The 21,228-nt window shown below is 36.9% G+C and overlaps 1 protein-coding gene across 4 annotated transcripts in view; it reads right to left on the reverse strand.

Moving 5' to 3' along the window:
- Positions 1-21,228, reverse strand: part of CSMD3 (CUB and Sushi multiple domains 3) — a 680,626-nt gene that overhangs the window by 9,712 nt on the left and 649,686 nt on the right. For all 4 annotated transcript variants that reach the window (XM_063327428.1, XM_063327427.1, XM_063327426.1 and 1 more), the window contains 6 exons: positions 20,647-20,820; positions 20,314-20,387; positions 9,699-9,810; positions 8,425-8,604; positions 4,142-4,207; positions 1,833-1,991 (listed from right to left, as the gene is read on the reverse strand). In XM_063327428.1, coding sequence (XP_063183498.1) covers positions 1,833-1,991; positions 4,142-4,207; positions 8,425-8,604; positions 9,699-9,810; positions 20,314-20,387; positions 20,647-20,820 — 765 coding nt within the window. The remainder of the gene's footprint in view (positions 1-1,832; positions 1,992-4,141; positions 4,208-8,424; positions 8,605-9,698; positions 9,811-20,313; positions 20,388-20,646; positions 20,821-21,228) is intronic.

The raw sequence follows: 21,228 nt of genomic DNA on the forward strand, positions 1-21,228 counted from the left end.
ACTCATGCTAACCTGATCAAAAGAATACGCCCATTTCTAACCTGTGACAGACATGTACACTATAATTACAGTAAGCACAGGTGTCAAAATAAAAAAAAAAAAGATGCAGCAAATGATGGAATGCAAAACAGTAAATGCTGCACAGGGAGAGAACGACTTTTCACTTCAGGAACCTACTAGTTAAGTATAGGAGAAATCAGCTCTATAGCATCTAAATGTCTTCTTTGATCCATCCCTACTACCCTGGCCCTAAGATACTCTTTCAATATATAGAATCTCAATTTTCTATCTGCAAAATAAGGAAAGAAAATAATATTAACTACCTGATGATGTGTTCAATGCCTGTATGTAGAGCAAAAAATGGACATTTGTTATCACTTTTGTGTCCAATTGAGAAAACCTTTTTATTTGGAAGTGAAGGTTGGTTGACTACGAAAACATAGCTTTTACTTTTACTAATCCAAAAAAACATGAAATACTACATCTACTGCATCTAATACCCTCATAGAAATTACATGACTGAAACTAAGCAGATATCATACAACAGAATAAGTTCACTCAGACATTCAAGACAAACACAGTTACCAGTCAGAAAATATTTTATGAAACTTTCAGTCCATCTACAACCTCTCAGATGTGACTTTTCAAAGGACACCTGCAAAATACTTTCAACAGACAAACCTGATGACAAAAATTCACCCCTCTACTAGATACTAGAAAATAAGCTCAATGGACACATGGCTTCTTTGGCCCATTACATTCTTCCTATAGACAGCCCCCCTCAGAAACATATGGACTAAACTTTCCCCTCTCTTTTTTTTTCCAACAGGTTAATGTTCTGTCAATTCTGTCCTTGCTAACACCTCTGGGATAAACAGTGATGTTAAACTACTTCAGAAAACAAGATTAAAACCAGAAGCGTCCAGCTTATACATGACTGCATTTTTAGGCCTCTTCAGTCCTACAAAAAGTGTTGTAGACAGAGGGTGACATTTTAAGAAACTAAGTTTTGAGTGGTAATATTGATTTCAGGTGTTTCTTTTATGCTTTCTCAGCTGTGTGGCTGAGATGTCTCAATCAAGGGACTGACAGTTTGAAAATCAAACAAAAACTATAAACGCAAACATTTTTTAGAGTATTTTTGTTTGCTTGCTTGTCAAGCCCTATCTGCAGTTCCTGGTGATGGTTCACAGTGTAGAGAACTGTGCATATTGTGCCAGCATAACCATGGCAACAGTGTTCTGTGTAGCAGGGACTGTGGAATATCATAAACGAAGATTGCAATCAAGGGCTGCTTCTGAAACTACAGCATGAAGGGTAGCTACTTTTTTCAACTATATCAGCTAGTCTAACAAGTGTAATCTCTCCATGGTCTCCAAGTTCATTAAGTATCTCTGCCTTGCTAGGTCCTATTATAGCCTTGCTGCATCGTATTACTTATTAGTCATTAATAGGCTATTAAAGGGAAATTGTACGATTAAGAATTAAAAAAAATCTCAGGAACAGTAATTTAAGTGTATTTATAACATTTAAGGAAGAAGCATGAGTATTAGGATGTTTCTTTCACTCCTCATTGACTCCAAATATAATAACTAAAACATAATTAACTCCAAATATAATATAACCCTGGGAAACTAAAAAAGGGGAGAGAAGGGAAAGGTGGAAATATCCCTACCTTTGAAAAGGAACTGAACTAGAATGAAAATTTCTTTGATAAGCTAAGAAAATTTCAGAAGATGTTAAAAGTTTAAGTGTTATGTATAAAGTTACAGGGAACCAATGTTTATAAGGCAGAAAAAAATAAATGGAAATTATTTTTTCTTATCCCATACCTGATAGCAGCAATTCCATATTGCTGTTTGTAAGTGTCGCATTTACTCTTCCTGAAGTTGCATTGAAACTGGTGACTGTCAAAGTCATGGGTTGTTTCTTGCTTTTGTAATTGTAAGATCCTTTCCATATATAATTTTGGGCAAATACATCATCAGGAACTATATAAACATCAAACATGTTTCAATACATTTTTCAACATTTATTACTTAGGAAGTCAGGCATCCAACAATATATATGATAAATATTAGCATTTTCTCTACATTACCCTCTCTATTTTTAAGTCTATTAGGCAAATTTTAACATAAAAAAACATTTCATATTTATGAAATAAATGTATTCGTACTGAAGAACACAATCACAACTGTACCTTCTTTTGCTCCTTTCCTTAAATATGGGTATGTCCTAAAATTAAATGAACTTCACAAAATCTAATTTAACAGCTGTAACCAAAAGACCAGATTCCTCTCGCTGAAGAATCTTTTCTATGCCTGCACAGACAGGCAGGGACATACTGCTAGGATTCATTTTTGCAAAAATTAATATCAATTTATATATCAAAAATTTTACAAGCATATTTAAATGACATTAAAAGATTATAAGCATCTTCTTTATTACCTAGTCACTTTTTCTAATGAAAAAATTATAAAAGACATTTTGCCTTGTCTTCAAATGCTTAAAATCATGAGCTTCACCAGGAGAAAAAAAATTCTCCTAATTTAAAATTAAGAAAAAGGTCATAAACTGCAGGAAGAATAAATATGCTAGATTTATACCTTTACATTTGAAATTTATCATTATCCAACTGTAAAATGATTAATTTAAGTCATGTTATTCCAGCAATGGTATGGTTAAAAAAAAAAGTTACCTATCCAGCAAAAGCAGACACATGCAAATCTTTAAAATCTTAACAGAAGATACCATTTAAACAATTAAATTGAAGGCAACTTAGGATTGGTTTAATACATTTTCCAAAGGAAATTTATCACACTTAGCCCTATAACAAATAATCACTATTTTAAATCAGCACTTTCACATTATTTGGAATCACTCACATGGAACTTAAAACTCTGGTTTGTGTGTGTGTTGGCGTCTCATATGAGATAAACACAGAAGAATACTTGCCCCATTCTCTCTCAGGTTATCCTGAAATTCAAGACTGGAGCACACTGCAATACCCAACAGTCTTCCTTCATCATTTATTTTATGGGTCACAGAGATAGGTTGCCTTCCCCATGGAGGGTAAAAGAGCTTTCCTAGTTTTTTATTTGTGTATGTATATGTATATATGCATATATTTTTTGACAAGGAAACACATAAAACCAAACACCTAGATACTGGCCTGCAAACTGCAATCAAGGAAACTGCATAGTGCAAATGGTCTGATGCTGTTGATTTGTGATCTGCCTGAGATTTATTTCCCTACTTTCAGGAAAACTGATCTTTATGTACTTTATTTGCAATTATTTGAGATTGTACAAAATGCTTCTGAACGAAAGAAACGGTAATACGACTACCATGCAGCACATCATTGACAAACACAGTTTTGAAGTAGTGTGCAACCTGGTTTTTCTTTATAAAAAAAATGAAAACAAACAAAAAAATGTCCCACAAAACAGCCCAAACCCCCATATACTAAGGAATTACTTTTAAATCTTTATTCCTTATTGACAGACATTTAATAGAGTTATAGTTAAAGGCTTGTTTTAGTTAAGGAGATTTCCCTTTTCAAAAAGTCTCTGCTGTGGAGAGAGAAAGGTTTCTCTTGGATCTAGTCAGGACATCCAAAGATGTCTCCTTTAGCAAATCAGTTAAAACTGGAGTTGTCTTTAGCCAGAGTTAGAGAGACTACCTTCTCTAGGCTAAACTAGCTTTTTTGAAGGCTAAGTTGAAAGCTAATACTGAAGTATTTGGGTAAAGCAATTTAAATTATCAATATGTAAAAGAAGCTTAAGACTGTGAAAAAAACTGTGAAACAACATGGTTTTAAATTATTTCTGGCTGAGTAGTATAGTATCTGAATGGGTAAATTGCATAAGATCTTACACAGAACACAGTGATTCCAGTGAAACCAACAAAACTTTCATCACATAACAATCAGAAACTGTATATAGATATTAATAATACCATATAGTCTAGATGGACTTAAATGTTGGGGAATAATTTAATTAATGATGTTTTTATTCTATTGATGTAATGCCTAATCTAATACCTTTTATTCATTCTAAGCCATTCAGTGCAGTCTCACTAAACGGATTCTCGTCTTTTCTACAGAAATTGTTTAAAACTATATATAGCTCAAAGTACTTACCACTTAGTTTGGGACTTGGTGTTCCCAAAGCCGGTCTGGGGTCCTTCACTAATATTTTGGAACCAGCTGTTAGAAAGAATGAATGACAAGAAGACAAATCAATAGCAAATATGTTACTCAGAAACTAGGAAAATAATTTCCATAGTGGAACTTATTTGTTACAAAGGATATAAGATGGTGTTTCAAACTAAAATACAAATGAGATTTCAGTTAGTATCAAGCCTTAATACCACAGGAGCACACGCCAGCAGATTTCCTCTGTTGCTGCGTTTCCTCCAGTCAGTCACCTGTATGCTACCAAGTCACTTGCAACACCCAAAAAGCATAGACTTTCTCTTCAGAATCCACATTTCATAATTCGCAGTCCTAGTCCATGCACCTAATATGTAAGATGTCTTCTAATATGTCATCTAAGGCAAGTTATGTCATTTACATTGGGATCGACACAAAGCAGCACTGTGAATAGTGCTCTGACTGGAAGCAACGTAACACCAAACAGTGAAAAAATACATAACAAACGTGTTTTAAATCATGTTCCTCTCCAGGACTTAATTATTTTCAACAGTACTGAGTGGGGCATGTTGTGTTCAAGACTGAAAACCCAAAGATTCGTGCTTAATCTCTTAACAATGGAGGAGAAGGTCACCATTTCTTTAAAGAGTAGCAAAGGAAAGAAAGAAATGAGGCTGTCCACAGCATCGCCAGCCACTCAAGTGATTTGAGCACTGGAAGTTGGAGAAATTCATTTCTTCTCTGCTTAAAGCAGGAACTCTCCCACCACTGAAGATGATGAACCAAATGCAATGGGACAGTGTCATTTCCTGCAGCTGAAAAAATTGTATTTTGCAGAAACTAATTTGGATTCACTGGGCTATAAAGAAGACACATAATTCTGTCTCCTAATGTAGAACACTCTCATGCAGCACAAGGCTCCATTCCTTGCTCCAATGGTTATTTCAATATTTGTATTTTGGATCTTGGCATTGAACCCAGGGCTTTTTCTCTGATCGTACTCTAAAAAATAAAAAAAAAAAGACAAGAAAAGCAACTTCCTTCTACTTGAATGGAGTATTTTTCTGGATAAAAAGGAAACTTTAGCATGAAGAACTGTGAATATTTTTCTTGAGAAAAACTTTTAGCTTATTACAGAAGGCTTGCTTTTGGTATATAGATTAAAACTGGCAAGAAACAAGGGCTGGAGTTGGAATTCAACAAAAAGTTATCATGGCCTGTTCTTACTGGTTGATTATCTCTATTTCCTCTCTGTTTTGAAAGAAACTTACTGAACTTCCGTGAACATGGCTGACGTGGAGGGCATGCTTCAGCAGCATATGCTTTTTGACTATATCAAGCTCAGGTTAGAAGCATCTGGTTGATCCTTTCCAAAGGGCTTTAGTATAAAAAGCTGATGAGTCAATCAGCCTTGTCAAGGTGGACACATTTCCAGTCAAGTTCAGACTGAAATTTTAAATATGAAATAAAATTTAAATACAAATTTTAAATACAAACCCCAAACTAAAACAAATTATCTATGGAGTTTAAATTTCTAGGTCCAGATATTTGCTGAGTACAACTTTAACAATTGCAGTTTTGTATTTAAAGGACCAAATTGTGGTTTAATTCCCCTACAGATCCTTTCAGAGGTCTCAACTTCAAATGTTTTATTCCTTTTCATACATTTCCAAGTTACTATTGTGAAGTTCACAATCACAGGTGAACAATCTGACCTGCTTCTCCTCTCCCTTCCACAGGAGAGAGATGTTTCAAGCCTTTCTAGTAAGTAAAACTGAAAATATTTAAGAGATATTTTATTTTATCTAATGAGAGTTAATATTTTACAATACTTTACAAAACTCATTCTTAGCTTTCTCCACTGCTAAAAAGCAAGAAGCAAGCCTGCTGATCCTAAAAATTTTGCATTTTTGTAACATTTCCTCAGAGTATTGGAAAACTAAGTTATATGACAAGGTAGATACACTCATACTTACCACTTAATACTTTAAAAAAAAAAATCTCATAAAGGTTCCTTACTATCAGAAAAGACAGCTAATACTACTTGTTTCAATATCATTGGCAGAAAATTCTTGGATCAAAATACAATCCATGAATCACATTTGGCCTGCCATAACACTTTCTGAGTACTGAACAAGTCATAAGCTTCCTGGCAGCTTGCTTTCTAACACTTTCACAAAGCTGAGGTCTGTTTTCCCCCAGCACTTGCCTGGCATATAATGCCAGGACACCTGTTTTTCAGTAATACAAAATACTCATTTCCTATTTCCCTTCCAAGTACCAGTGTTTGGCTATATAGCCTTTGAACGCCTCTGTAAGAGCACTGGGGATACACACATCTGAAACATTAGATATCAGTAATCTGAAAGGTGCTTTAATTATTCAGGAAATAGGATTCCAAACAGTTGCTATACTTGAGTGTGTTTCTTATCTCACATGAAAAACACCACTTTCACCATGATTTTGCCATGATATTTTTCACGCCCTGACATGACAAAGTAAGTAGTAAAAATTAAAAAAAAATAGATGTGTTGGAACATGAAGGACAAAGTAGATACATTTTGTTTGCAAGTAGTATATTGTTGCTTACACACAAATATAAAATCATTTTAAATCCTATGGATTAATTCCATGCAGAAATTCAAACACCTACTTGGTCTTCAGGTATCCTTCTCCAATATTAGAATAGAATGATAGAATTGTTTACATTGGAAAAGACCTTTATGACCATTGAGTCCAACAGTTAACCTAGCACTGCCATGTCCATCACTAAACTATGTCCCTAAGCACCACATATACGTGTCTTTTAAATACCTCCATGGATGGTGACTCGACCACTTCCCTGGGTAGCCTGTTCCAATGCTTTACAATCCTTTCGGTGAAGAAACTTTTCCCTAATACCCAATCTGAACCTCCCCTAGTCCAACTTAAGGCCAGGATGCTATTGGCCTTCTTGGCCACCTGGGCACACTGATGGCTCGTATTCAGCTGGCTGTTGACCAACACCCCCAGGTCATCTGGGGGGAAGCCACACTTCCCCAAGCCTGTAGCACTGCATGGGGCTGTTGTGACCCAAGTGCAGGAGCCGGCACTTGGCCTTGAATCTCATACCATTGGCCTCACCCCATGGATCCAGCCTGTCCAGATTCCTCTGTAGGACCTTCTTACCCCAAGCAGACCGACACTCCTGCCCAATTTGGCATTGTCTGCAAACTTATTGAAGTTCACAGTGGCAGTTCTGCTAATCCTCCTCCTTACTTCTCCAAGAATTGAAAACTCTATCATTTTGTGATCGATCACTATGCCCAAGAAGGCCTCCAACCATCACATCACTCACAAGTCCTTCTCTGTTGGTGAACAACTGGTCCAGCAGGAGACCCTCCCTAGTTGGCTTCCTCACCAGCTGTGTCAGGAAGTTATCTTTCACACAGTCCAGGAACCTCCTAGACTGTTTTGTCTCTGCTGTATTGTATTTCCAGCAGACATCTGGTAAGTTGAAGTCTCCCGTGAGAACAAGGGCAAGAGATTGTGAGGCTTCTCCCAATTGCTAATAGAATTTTTTGTCTGCCTCTTCATCCTGATTGGGTCTCCCAAGGAACTCCCACCATGATATCTGCCTTGTTGGCCTTCCAGATGATTCTTACCCATAAACATTCAACCCTATCATTATCGTCATCAAGCTCTAGACAGTCAAAATACTCCCTAACATACAAGGCTACCCCACCGCCTCTCCTTCCTTGCCTATCTCTTCTGAAGAGATTATAGCAATTCATTGCAGCATTCCAGTTGTGTGAGTCATCCCACCATATTTCCATGATGGCAACTAAATCATGGTAGTATTGCAACTGTCATAGTTGTCTTGCAGCTGACACAATCTCTGTAAATAAAATTATCCTGATCTAAGTTTAATAGGGATGTGCAAAAGATTGATCTTTTGCACCTCTTGATCTTGATTCTCAGATCACCGAGATTCTTACTCCACTGAGCTTATGAGAATGTAGTCCACACCTGACTCAGTCAAAAGTTTAAAAGCAGGCGTTACGCAAGTATTTGGCCTCCAGAATTATATCTGTAATTGACACCTCTGAGCATGCCAACAAAAGACAAGTACATGAAAGCATACGTCACATTAAACACAATTGGCAAAGGATTAGTTATCCTCTTATATGTTCTCCCTCTTAGTTCTCCTTGCCATTCTGCCTTATCTTATTAGACTGCAAGTAAAGAAAATAACGAAATACAATAGATGCGTGGGAAACAAAAGTATTTACCTTCACAAACTGGAACTTTCCCAGTCCATGTGCCATCAGACCTACAGGCTCTATGCTCTGATCCTCCTGCCAGGAAGAAGCCAGGCTGGCAAGTGTAAATCAAAGTATAACCAAGTGAGGGAAGATCCATTCCTGCAACATTAGCATGAGTTGGTGTTTCTGGTTGTTTACAGCTGTGAGCTACAAAGAAAAGATAAAATATCCTTCAGTCAAAATGGTGAAAATATTTCTGAAAAAATAATCTATACCCATTCTGACAGGTAACTAATGAAGAAAAAAAACATCAATAAATATAACATATTATTACATTTTTGATTCAAATTACAAATTACTACATAGTCTATAAATTACTGTCCTGAGCATGTGAATACACAGGAAAATGGACCTTTCAATTTCAAGGGACCAAGAACCAATGAAAATGCACTTGCATGACCAAAATGAATTGTCTGCATATGCAAACACAAGCAGCTCACACCTTACCACTTACTCATACCTTTCAACACACTGAGCTACTGATTTGCTGTTTGCTTAGGGAGAACGCTAGTATCAACTGAAACATTAATGCGGTTTTCTTCTGTGGATGTGCTCTGCATACACTGAAGTGATTCTACAAGGTCAGACCTTATAACTTGAGACTATTTCCAGAAAAATACAGCTTGCTAACTAAAAAAATAGAAAGATTAACCATGGTGTTATACCTTCAGTAAATTAGCACTATTTACTGTAATGTAAAAGATCTAAGAAATTAAATGCTACTTCATGTACCCAAGCAAGATGATTCTCTTCATTTCGGATTCAAAAATTTCTAATTACAAAACCTTTTTTACCCCTTCTTAAAATACCCTGACTCCTTAATTGGGAAACAGCTCAAACTCTTTACTAGAACTGATTGTAACTATGTGCTCCAGTACAATTTAGGGTTGTGCAGGCTTTCCTATGTGTCCTATTCTCACCACCTCCTCCCAAATGTTTCACTATCTTCATTGGAAAGGTTGCAACATCTTAGAAAGAAACTTAATATTTTCAGCTTCTCTCTGGATGAGAAGTTGTTTGTTATTCTCATTATTTTGTGTTGTTTTGTTTTTTAACTCTATAGGCTATTGTTGAAAAATTCACTCACAAAATCACATTTCTAGCTGCTGCAAGCTAGTAATGCAAATTTGTATTAAGTTAATAAAACTATGTAAATTAAGTTAACTTTATATATATAATGTTACTGTACATAAATAGCCTAGATAAAAAATTGTTAGATCAAAAATCTATCATTTACTTACGTATACATTCTGGCTGGATTCCACTCCATGTAAGATCAGGAAGGCAAGTTCGTGTTGTTGAGCCATGGAGAAGGTGTCCTTTTTTACATTGAAATTGAACAACATTTCCCACCTGTTGAAAAGTAAAAATCACAGTAATATTGTTATGAGGAAATATCAGTGTGGGTTATTTTTTTTTCAAAATTTGATAGCAAACTTCTTCACATAATAAACTGTGATCCTCCATGGAAGAAAATTGAAACCTCTTCTTCTGTGGTCTCTCTGGTGTGATGCTTTGGACCCGGAACAGTTGAGGCATGGTGAGTTTGGAAACCAAGCTCACTGAGGTTTCCCAGCTCTGGACCAAGGAGGTGCCAGTTGGGCAATCTTGCATCAAACCAGGGAAGTCACAGAGCTGAAATGGGTAATAGATTCTGCTGGACCTTTGCTTAACTAGACCCATGGTATGAATTCACAAATTATAGTGAGAAATATTTAATTAGAACAGACAAGGCCTGGTCGACAACGGTGTCTCATGCTTCAGAAACTGTAATGTTCCTATTTTATTTTAATTTTGTTTTTTGATGACAAGAGGTAAAAAAATAAAATTGTTCTTTATACCACGCAGATAATAGAACCTTGAACACAAGCACATTACAATTTACAATAGTAATTCATCTGAGATTAGATGTTAATTATTATTCTTATTATGGGTATGTGTTGCATAAAAAGGAAAATAGAATTCTTTAGTCAATAACAGTTTCTGCACAAACAAAGCATGGAATAACTTGTTCAGCATGTCCAGTCATGGTGACATTGATGAGAATGCAAATAATTCCCATTTTCCATCAAAAGCAAGGAAATTAGATTACAAGTATATCATCCAGAGAGTAGTTTATTACATGCTGTGAGTAGTTAACTCAAATATTAAGGTGCATAGATCATATCTTCTGTTCTGCAGTGACCTGTATTAATATATTTAGCAACTCATGTTTAAACAAGAAGTTAAAAACTTTGCTCTGTTTGTGACAGCACATTTATCATTCTGGGTTGGGTTTTTTTGGTTTTGGAAGCATTCATTATTTTGATTAAATATATAACGCTTGATTCAAATTGACGCTCAAAGGTAAAACATGGACTCTTTCACAATAATTTAGTCCTGGGAAACAGCATTTTACTGCTACAAGGAGTCATTTGAAACTTTATAGCACTATTGCATTTCAGCTCAAGCTTCTCATCAGAATGAAATTTAATAATAACCCATGAACTACAGATAGTAGCTCATCATCACAGTATGTGATTTAAAATTCATTTCCTTTTTTTTTTTTTTTCCTCTTTACTGTGTTCACTGGACTATGTAATTACTTTTAAAAGAAAACACTAGAAGTTTTAGAAGTTGCACCAAATAGAAACAGAAGTACTTTTTTTGTGTGGTAAAGAGCCTAGTTAAAACAGCCACCACCAATATATTATTTTAGAGCAAGAACTAGTCTTATGAAAGATTTGTTCACTTCAGTAATCTGCCTTTATTGAAGCAACATCCATTCACAACTATGGAAGAAGCACCTGCCCTATTAATGTTGAGCTATCAAGGAAGTTAATACTTCGTCACTGTCTTTAAAACCAGGACCCTTTCACCCTTGCTCACACAGAAAAAATCCAACCAAAACCAAACCTCAACTTAACAGTTAAATGTAGTTTCTCAATATACATCTGAATAGCAACTTAATTTTCTTTCCACTTCATTCTTTCAAAGATGACTGTATGATCTTCCTGAATATAATTGTTTTGTGATGCGGAGTAGCTGGACATCATAGAAGTCAATGAGGTAAAGAGGTTAATTGTCTCCTTATACTCAAATACCTAATTCTAAACTGTAACTAAGTTAGAGATTCAAACTCTAGTAGTCAATAGCAACTCCAGAAGTAGCTACTGTATGGCTTTAACCGCTTAGTTACAGTCACACCACCTCATTTATTTTCAATTGATATTTTATTTGCTATATTCTCTTTAAAAAAAAAACCAAACAAAACTTTTCTTCTTTTCAGAGTTCAACAGTTCTCATGATGTGATTATCTCTCATATATTAGCTCAACACCACTTAAATATAAGCAATACTGAATTAATCAGAAAACTGCAATCTTGAAATTTTCACCTACTTTTTGTATAGAATCTCTTTAAAGGAATAAAAAGACAATAGATCAAAAAAATGAATTCAGTATATTCAGTGAAATTCAATATATTGTGATTCTACTAATCAAGAATGGCCTTAGCAGAAAGTTCATACTTCATGAGTTGAAAGAGATGAAAAATCGTGTCCATAATTTAGACCTACAGGACTCAATACGTAACAGCGAAAAAAAGGAAGAAGGTGTGTTTTTTCAATTTTCTGTAACACCTCTCTCTTCTTTAGCTGCCTGTTCATAACTTTGGATTAGTTCTTTATGAACTGAGTCTTCTGCTGGACTGATATATTGAAGGAAAATTGTTCACCCGAAGAGCAGAACCAAGAAATAAATAGAATTTTTTTTCACTGTCTGCCCATCTTCTCTGCAGCTCTGCCTACCTTATGGTTTCACAGAAACTTGGTTGCCTAAATATCAAACCAGTTCTTTAGTATGAGAAATATATCAGTGAGATAAGGAAATGGTTCAAGTTGCCAAATAAGTGGACAGGCTGAGTTGATAGCATTCCACAATTTAAAAACAAAACAAAACAAGACAAGACAAGACAAAAAAAACCAAAGAAACAAACAAAAAAAAGTACACACCAAAAAAACCCAAAAAAAAACCCCAAAACCATCAAAACCCCACAACAAGCGAACAGAACTGAAAACAAACTATTGTTATTGCAACCAGTTGTTTCAATACCAATTTCTCTATCCAAAACGGTAACTACTAGTGAAACTATCATCCTTATTTCCACCAACAAAATGGATTTCATCTTTATTTTCCTTGTTAAGGAAACAAAACTTTTATATACATAAGCCCCAAAAGTATCTTCAAAAATACAACAGTTGATCAAGTGATTAAGATCTTCTAAGAAGTGCTGCAACTCAAGATGATGAATAAATAAATAATGGAATGAGGCTTCCTGTTCCTAAAGCCCAAAAAGCTTACAAGCTATATGTAATTATTAAAAATAAAATAAAATAAAATAAAATAAAATAAAATAAAATAAAATAAAATAAAATAAAATAAAATAAAATAAAATAAAATAAAATAAAATAAAATAAAATAAAATAAAATAAAATAAAATAAGTAGTTTAAAAATTACTTTACGAAGTCTATTTTGCAATATTCTTGTGCCAGAGGCACCAGGTGGCGCTATAATACAGCCTTCTATGGTCTTAAAAAATTCCCAGTCTTGAGGTGTTCTGATTTTTCTGAATTTTTTGTTATACAGATTGAATAGAAGCACTAGTGGGGAGAACTGGGGAAACTGTTGAAATAGCTGTGTTCACTGTACTCTCTGTTTCTCTGTTTTAGGGAAGAACTGTTCTATGTGCAACTGTGTGTGCATCCAATCCTGAACAAAAAAATTAAAAATATTTCCTTGTATACGGCTTTATCATCTATGTTCCACAGCTGCTTTCTCCATAGTGTCAGTTATGGTTTGGATATTCCAAAAATCAGCATCACTAACTTTTCCTTTTGCTAAGAACCAAAGACCATATATCTGCTATTCCCTATTAGGAGAAATAGCAATTTGAGAAGAAAACTTACAAATATCAAGCTGCACCCATTTATAAAGAATAGAATAGTACTCTACATAATTATTTTCACTAAAAAATATTATTATAATATTTTATAATAATAATAATACCAACAACAACAACAACTTATTTATTATTTCTTATAATCCTTATAAGAATAGAAGATATTTCTAATTCTCATTAGTTACTCTACATTCAATTTTTTCTTGGCCTTCAGTTTGCCAAAGAACACAAAGATACTTTAACAAACTCGTTCATCACCAGTAATTCATGTCAAGGATCAAGAGGCTAAGTGAACATCTGTTATTTCTCTTCACTAACCTTTAGCATCATATTTTACATGAACAAAAACACAACTCTTTAAGTGTTTGCTGTATCTGCAGTTTGGTAACCCGGTAATACACTATTGCCATTACTAGTTACAGGCTACTGAGTCTGCAAGACCTCTGGGCAGAGGCATGCCAGGCTTCCTTTGTCTAACAGTGTCTTGAGCTGCATGGAGCTTTTTTTTTTCCTTTTTTTTTTTTTATTTTTTAAACTTGGTTTAGCTGTAGCATCAAATTTTCTTGTGATCAATTGGCTATGACTAATATTTATGCCTTCCTTTATCTTTGTAGGGTTTACAACCATGGCTTTATATCCATAGTAGTAACAAGAATCTATTATGTGCAGAATAAGCTATTCACTGCTAATGTGATGTGGTATAGTGAAGTAGAGGACTGGCACGGGAATGATAGCAAAGGCCTTGAGAAACAGAGACACAGAATACTGTGAAGAAGAGTACAGGTGTGGATATGATAAGACATATGACACAGGGTTGGCACTGGAGACGCCATGGCTGTGAACAACTCACCCATGTTCACTTAAAAGAAATGCAGACCTGGACAGAATCATGTTTCAGGAGTAAAAAAGAACAAGTATCTAACACAGATGAAATGCACCTAATAGAGTAGATTGAAATATACTGTGGAGCTGCAGTATGAGTGGTGTAAAAATGTGCTAGAAACTTTACAAATAATCCCAGGTGAATAAAGAATGACAGAGGAGAGAAAAAAAAAAAAAAAAAGGGAGGAAAAAAAAAGCCAAAATCACATTCCTGCCACTGAAGCACTCCAGGTGCTGACACCAACATCCCCCACTGATACCAGGCTGAAGCCACAGAACTCAGGATCCTGAGAAGGGAGCAGGAAAATTAGGTGGTGTCTGATAAGGCTTAAACTAATTTTTTGCATCGGTCTTCACCGGCAATGGCTCCGATTTCCACCCAAGTTACAGGATGCAAAGGCAGGGTCTATGAGAATGAAGAACCACCCACTGTAGGAGAAGATCAGCTTCAGGACCATCTGAGGAACCTAAAGGTGCATAAGTCCATGGGATCAGATGAAATTCATCCATGGGTCCTGAGGGAGCTGGCAGATGAAGTCGCCAAGCCGCTTTCCATTATATTTGAAAAGTCGTGGCAGTCTTGTGTGGTAGTCTTGCGTGGTAGTCAGTGGGAAGTTCCCGCAGATTGGAAAAGGGGAAACATAACCCCCATTTTCAAAAAGGGAAAAATGGATGACTCAGGGAACTACAGACTGGTCAGTCTCACCTCTTTGCCTGGCAAGATCACGGAGCAGGTCCTCCTGGAAACTCTGCTAAGGTACATGGAAAATAAGGAGGTGATTGGTGACAGCCAACATGGCTTCACCAAAGGCAAATCAAACCTGACAAATTTGGTGGCCTTCTATGATGTTGCCACAGCACTGGTAGATAAGGGGAGAGCAACTGACGTCATCTATCTGGACTTATGCAAAGCGTTTGACACTCCCGCATGACAACCTGGTCTCTAAATGGGAAAAGCATGGATTTGATGGATGGACCACTCGGTGGAGAAGGAACTGGCTAGCTGGCTGCACTCAAAGGGTTGTGGTCAATGGATCAATGTCCACATGGAAACCAGTGATGAGTGGTGTTCCTCAGGGGTCAGTACTGGGACCAGTGCTGTTTAACATCTTTGTCAGTGACATAGACAGTGAGATCGAGTGCACCCTCAGCACATTTGCTGATGACACCAAGCTGTGTGGCACAGTCGACACACTGGAGGGAAGGGATGCCATCCAGATGCAGAGGGACCTTGACAGGCTTGAGAGGTGGGCCTGTGCGAACCTCATGAAGTTCAACCAGCCCAAGTGCAACGTCCTGCACCTGGGTCACGGCAATCCCAGTCACAAATACAGGTTGGGTGGAGAATGGCTTGAAAGCAGCCCTGAGGAGAAGGACTTGGAGGTGCTGGTGGACAAGAAGCTCAACATGAGCAGGCAATGCGCACTTGCAGCCCAGAAAGCCAACCGCATCCTGGGTTGCATCAACAGAAGTATGGCCAGCAGGTCGAGGGAGATGATCCTGCCCCTCTACTCTGCTCTGGTGAGACCCCACCTGGAGTGCTGCATCCATCTCTGGAGTCCTCAGCACAAGAAGGACATAGACCTGTTGGATCTGGTCCAGCGGAGGGCCACTAAGATGATCAGAAGGCTGGAACACCTCTCCTACGAGGACAGGCTGAGAGAATTGGGGTTGTTCAGCCTGGAGAAGAGAAGGCTCCAGGGAGACCTCTTAGCAGCCTTCCAGTACCTACGGGGGCCTACAGGAAGGATGGGGAGGGACTCTTTATCAGGGAGTGTAATGATAGGACACAGGGTAATGGCCTCAAACTGAAAGATGGTAGATTTAGATTGGATATCAGGAAGAAATTCTTTACTGTAAGGGTGGTGAGGCACTGGAACAGGATGCCCAGGGAAGCTGTCAATGCCCCATCCCTGGAAGTGTTCAAGGATGAGGCTTTGAGCAGCCTGGTCTAGTGGGAGGTGTTGCTGCCTATGGCAGGGGTGTTGCAACTGGATGATCTTTAAGGTCCCTTCCAACCCAAACCATTCTGTGTTTCTGTGATTCTGTGAAATTTTCACTGATGCAGTGGTGATGCCAACTGTGCTAATGGAGACAACTATACTGTGGTAGTACAGCAATTCTCTTGGAATTTCATCCTACAATTCAATCAACACTAAAGTTCTCATAAGCATGACATTCATAGGAGATTATTTGCAAGGTTATGCCACATCTGCAGATCAAGTTTCATAAGGCATTTCATAAAACAGAACCCAAAAGCTAACACAGGGCTACCACTACTGTAATGTGGCTATTTTCCTTTCTAAATTCAGACTGCACTTTGTCTTTCTTCAGACTTTAATGGAGGGGAAAATAGCTGAATTTCTACAAAAACACATGTTGGAAAAGTATGAGAAGTAATAAATCTTACATATATTACTGATTGGTCTAAGCAGTTCTAAACTGTTTCTTCAGTTCAGTAGTATCTTGCGTTACAACAGCTTATGGTGAAAGTTCTATAAGCAATTTTCTATGTTACTAGCAATATATCTGAAGAAATATTTCAAAACCATATTTTCTTTCCAAGGAGCAATTTATTTTCCAGATTACAGATGAAGTCAGTATTCACTAAGTGCTAAAGATATTTTGTGTCTGCAATAGCTCTTCAATGTATCACACTGTTAAGGCAGACCTGTCAAATCAAAAATACCCAGGTGAAAGGTAAATGTCCTAGAAGTACATATTCATAACAATTAAAGCAGGTGATGCTACTCATTTACATCCCATGCCTGATATCCAAGTAACACTAAACTAGTATTTTGATGTTATTTGAACACACAAGAAGCTGATATGCTTCTGGCTGCTGAATTAAAAACTGAACAATAAAACCATGCAAAATTTTGTTCTCTCTTTCCTACAAAGCTCCAATTTAACAGTTGAAACACCATTCAAATGTGAGGTGGTGATATTTGTGCTTTTGTTAGTGTAGGTTCTGGGAGGTCAGGTTTTGACACATCTTTCAGTCAAGCCTGGAATTAAGCTGCATATGCCTGAACTTTTCAATTCAATCAATATGATAGGAAAACAAATAATCAAGAGTCAGGGAACAAAAAAACCCAGTGCTGTGGAAGTTCACGACTTGGCATTAGTATTGTGAAATGCAAGTGACAGCCAGTGATACAGTCAGGTAAAAGAGAGGGTATTGAAAAAGTACTTAAAACAGGACTTCACACATGAAGACTTGAATTCTACTGCGAGGCCACAGCTTGATTTTGCTTTTTCTGAGTCAGAGATATAAATTTATAAGCTTAATAATTAATTCACTTAAATGACGCTATTAATATTAGTTTAAATGTGAAGTATTTATGAGAGTTAAAAATATCCAAATCCAAACCAAAACACACACACAAAAAAGCCAACCACCAAACCCCCAATGAGATAAAAAAAACCTAAAACAACCAACAACCCAAAACCTGGGTTAGAGTCATAAAACCATCTTATATATTCAACAGTAATAACTCCTTGTTATGCATTTGCCAACTGCAAATCATTTTGCTTAATTTTGCATAATGTTTTTAAAATGGTAGAAAATGGATCTATCAGAGAAAGGAAAATCAATGCCACCTCATCTTCCATATTTTGGTACAATTTAGAATTATTTTTTACCATTCTGCTGTGGATGGAAGCAAAGGTCATTATTATCCCATTCATACAGGAAATTAAATTCATTTATAATATGCTTGTGGTTTAAATGAGTCATAATATTATTGAATATATGGTAATGTAATATTTCTTTACAGACAATAACTTGTGTAGAACTGGTCATTTTCACTGTTGTTTCCACCCAATAAAGAGCTAAACTCAGCTTCAACTGTAGAAATGATACTCCTACCCTGTTCTGTATTAACTAAGCAATCATAGAGTAACCAGAAATGGCATACAGACATTTAGTTACTATACAAAACCAAGTTCACTACATGAGCTTGAGGATAAGTTGCTGACTAGGTAAGGACACTATAGCTCATACAGTTTAAATTTGCAAGGCACTAACCTTATAACTGTGGGATCAAGTCTGTAAATTCTGCCAGCACTACACTTCTTTTAGAAATTATTTATCAGTTGACATTTTGCCTGGTATTTTGACAGTTAGCTATGCTAGCTGTGAGTGATTCTTTCCTGCACAACTACAACAGCTACATTACAAATGAGAAAGCCTGCATTAGCTTCTTCAGTGATAGAAAGCTTATTAATATGACAGAGAAACTGTGACAATAAAATTGTAGAAAATGGTCATTGCAATGATTCCTTTTTTACACAGTTGAATAAAGAGTTGCCCTCTAGCATAATATTGTATTATACCCAAAGGAAGTTAGCCCAAGGATATTCAAGTATAGCCCCTACATATTCTACCTTGGCATGAAACAGCACTCCACTTCATTCCCTGGAGAAAACTGAGACAATTATATTATCACTTGCATATGATTGTGATCTAGCACAACCTGAAAACCCAAAGATTGCTAAAACAATCACTAAGCAGGTTGATTACTGTGTAAAGGCTACCAAAATGACAAAACAAAGAAGTTTTTGGCCATGAAAATTTGACAAGTCTTTAACTACACACTTTGCTTTTAAAAACTAATTTCATGTTATAAATCTGCTCAAATTTCAATCAGCCCTTTCTTGCATTTCTGGAAATCTGCAGTTTTTGTTTAACTCCTGCTACTAGACAGACACCACATACAAGGGAGCTGCTAGCTTACTCTTCTGCCTAGTCCTCTTCGCATATCTGGAGCTTTTAGCCCTGACACCAGACACAGAGGTAGCAGGATAGTTTAGACTCTTAGGTTTTTTGCAGCTGCCTTATAGATTCCTAGCAAATTATAGGACACATTTTTGCATCTGTACACCATTCATCCATGAAAACCGTCTCACTGACGTCACTGCTTTGTGAGATTAAGAAAACCAGAAGCATTTTAAATTTCACAATTCCATTTCCAACAGAAGTATATGCAAACACCATTTTCCACAACATACCCTTGTAGAAAAGGTGGCCAACAGCCACCTGGGCTGCACCAGGCAGAAGATTGCCAGCAGGTGAAGGGAGGCTCTCCTCAGCACCGGTGAGACACAAATGGTTGCTGGGTCCAGTGCTGGGCTCACCAGTGCAAGAGAGAGAGGGACATACTGCATTAACTCCAGTGATGGGCCACCAAGGTGATCAAGGGACTAGAGCATCTGGCATACAAGGAGTGACTGAAAGAGCTGGAATTGGCCAGGCTGCAAAAGAAAAGGCTCAAGGGGAATCTTAGCAGTGGGTATTAAAACTTAGTGGGTGCAGGAAAGATGATAGAGGCAGACTTTTTTTTCAGTGGTGCCCAGTGACAGGACAAGAAGAAATAGGCACAAACTGAAACATAGGAATTCTGTTTAACAATTAAAAAACCATTTTCACTGTAAGGGTGACCAACTTGGAACAGGTTGCTCAGAGAGGCTGTGGAGTCTCCATCTCTGGAAACATTCAAAACCACCTGAACACAGCCCTGATCAACCTGCTCCGGCTGACCTTGCTTAGAGAAGAGGGGGTTAAACTAGAAGCTCTCCAGAGGCGCCTGCCAACCTCTATGACTCTGTGATTTATTCGTGGTCACATAATCTCCAAATGCAACAACAGAATTGCTCTCAGGAGAAAAAAAATCCATTGTTTTTTAGAGTATGTCTACACTAGCAGTTTGGCACACAAGTATATAAACTTTTTGGAAGAAAAAGCCTACTTGATAAACAGTACAGAGCACTTATATATTGGTGGGGAGATAATGAACTAACTCCAAGGTGAAAACAAGCAGACCTTGATCACCAGGGTTTCACGTAATGCATTGCTAATAGGGACACAAGGTCAATGTAATCCAACAGCTAGAAATACGGAAAGACAGCAACACTCCAGCAACCAGATCTTGCAAGGCAGGAGCAGTTTCTGGACCTCTAATCAGAAGTTTCTAGACTTTGAGGTAGTATAAAAATATTTTAATATGCAAGTTAATAAAAAATGGTATACTCTACCTGATAGCCAAATGTGTTGTTTTGTGACCCGTGCCTTGGGACTCCTGGATTTTCACATGCTGTACGAGTAGGTTCTTTAAAAAAATTACAATAAATTAAAGACAAACCAACTTACAATATTTTAATGAAATACATGAATGTATAATAAAATTAAGCTTGTTCAAGAACATGCAATTAGCCAATGAGAGAAACAAAAATAAAATGACCTGACTCTTAAAGAATATAGAAAAACACCAGGATAATTCATAATAGCTGAAAGCTCCTAGATTGACTTAGCAGGAAAAGGGATAATAAGCATTTCAAGAAATTTCAGTACTAGGGGTGTAACCTTACCTATACATCGAGGAGAAGAACCACTCCACGTGCCATCTGCTTGGCAAATCCTGGTGCTGGAACCAACCAAAATAAAAGGAGGATTGCAGCTGAAAGAGACTTCTGACTGATAGATGAAGCTTTTGCCTTCTCTTTTCCCTTGAGCAGGTACTCCAGGGTCACCACAAAACTTTGCTGTGAGAGAAGAGACGATAGAAATGTCATTTGTCAATATAGACAAAAATAACGCTTTCCTGAACTCGGTCAAGCAGATTCAAGCAATCTAAAAGTCAAACACTAATAAGCTGTTGTTATGCAGGATAAATTTGACTGCTAAAAACATATTCTTAAATTGATCTTTTTACTTTATACCTTTCTCCTAAAGATTCATTTTGTCTACAGCATGGCATAACTAAGTAAATGCACTGCTGGCAAATTTACTGTCCTTCTGCAGTATAAAGCAGTGATTATTGTCAGAAGCTGCATTTTAAATAATTGATTGAGGAAATGCAATCAGCTACAGTAATGCCTGTGACATCAGATTCCCTGACACATCATGAATTGCAATACTGTAGAGTCTAATTTAATATCAAACAGAAAATG

The sequence above is a fragment of the Chroicocephalus ridibundus genome, chromosome 2 (assembly GCF_963924245.1).
Source record: "Chroicocephalus ridibundus chromosome 2, bChrRid1.1, whole genome shotgun sequence".
NCBI lineage: Eukaryota > Metazoa > Chordata > Aves > Charadriiformes > Laridae > Chroicocephalus > Chroicocephalus ridibundus.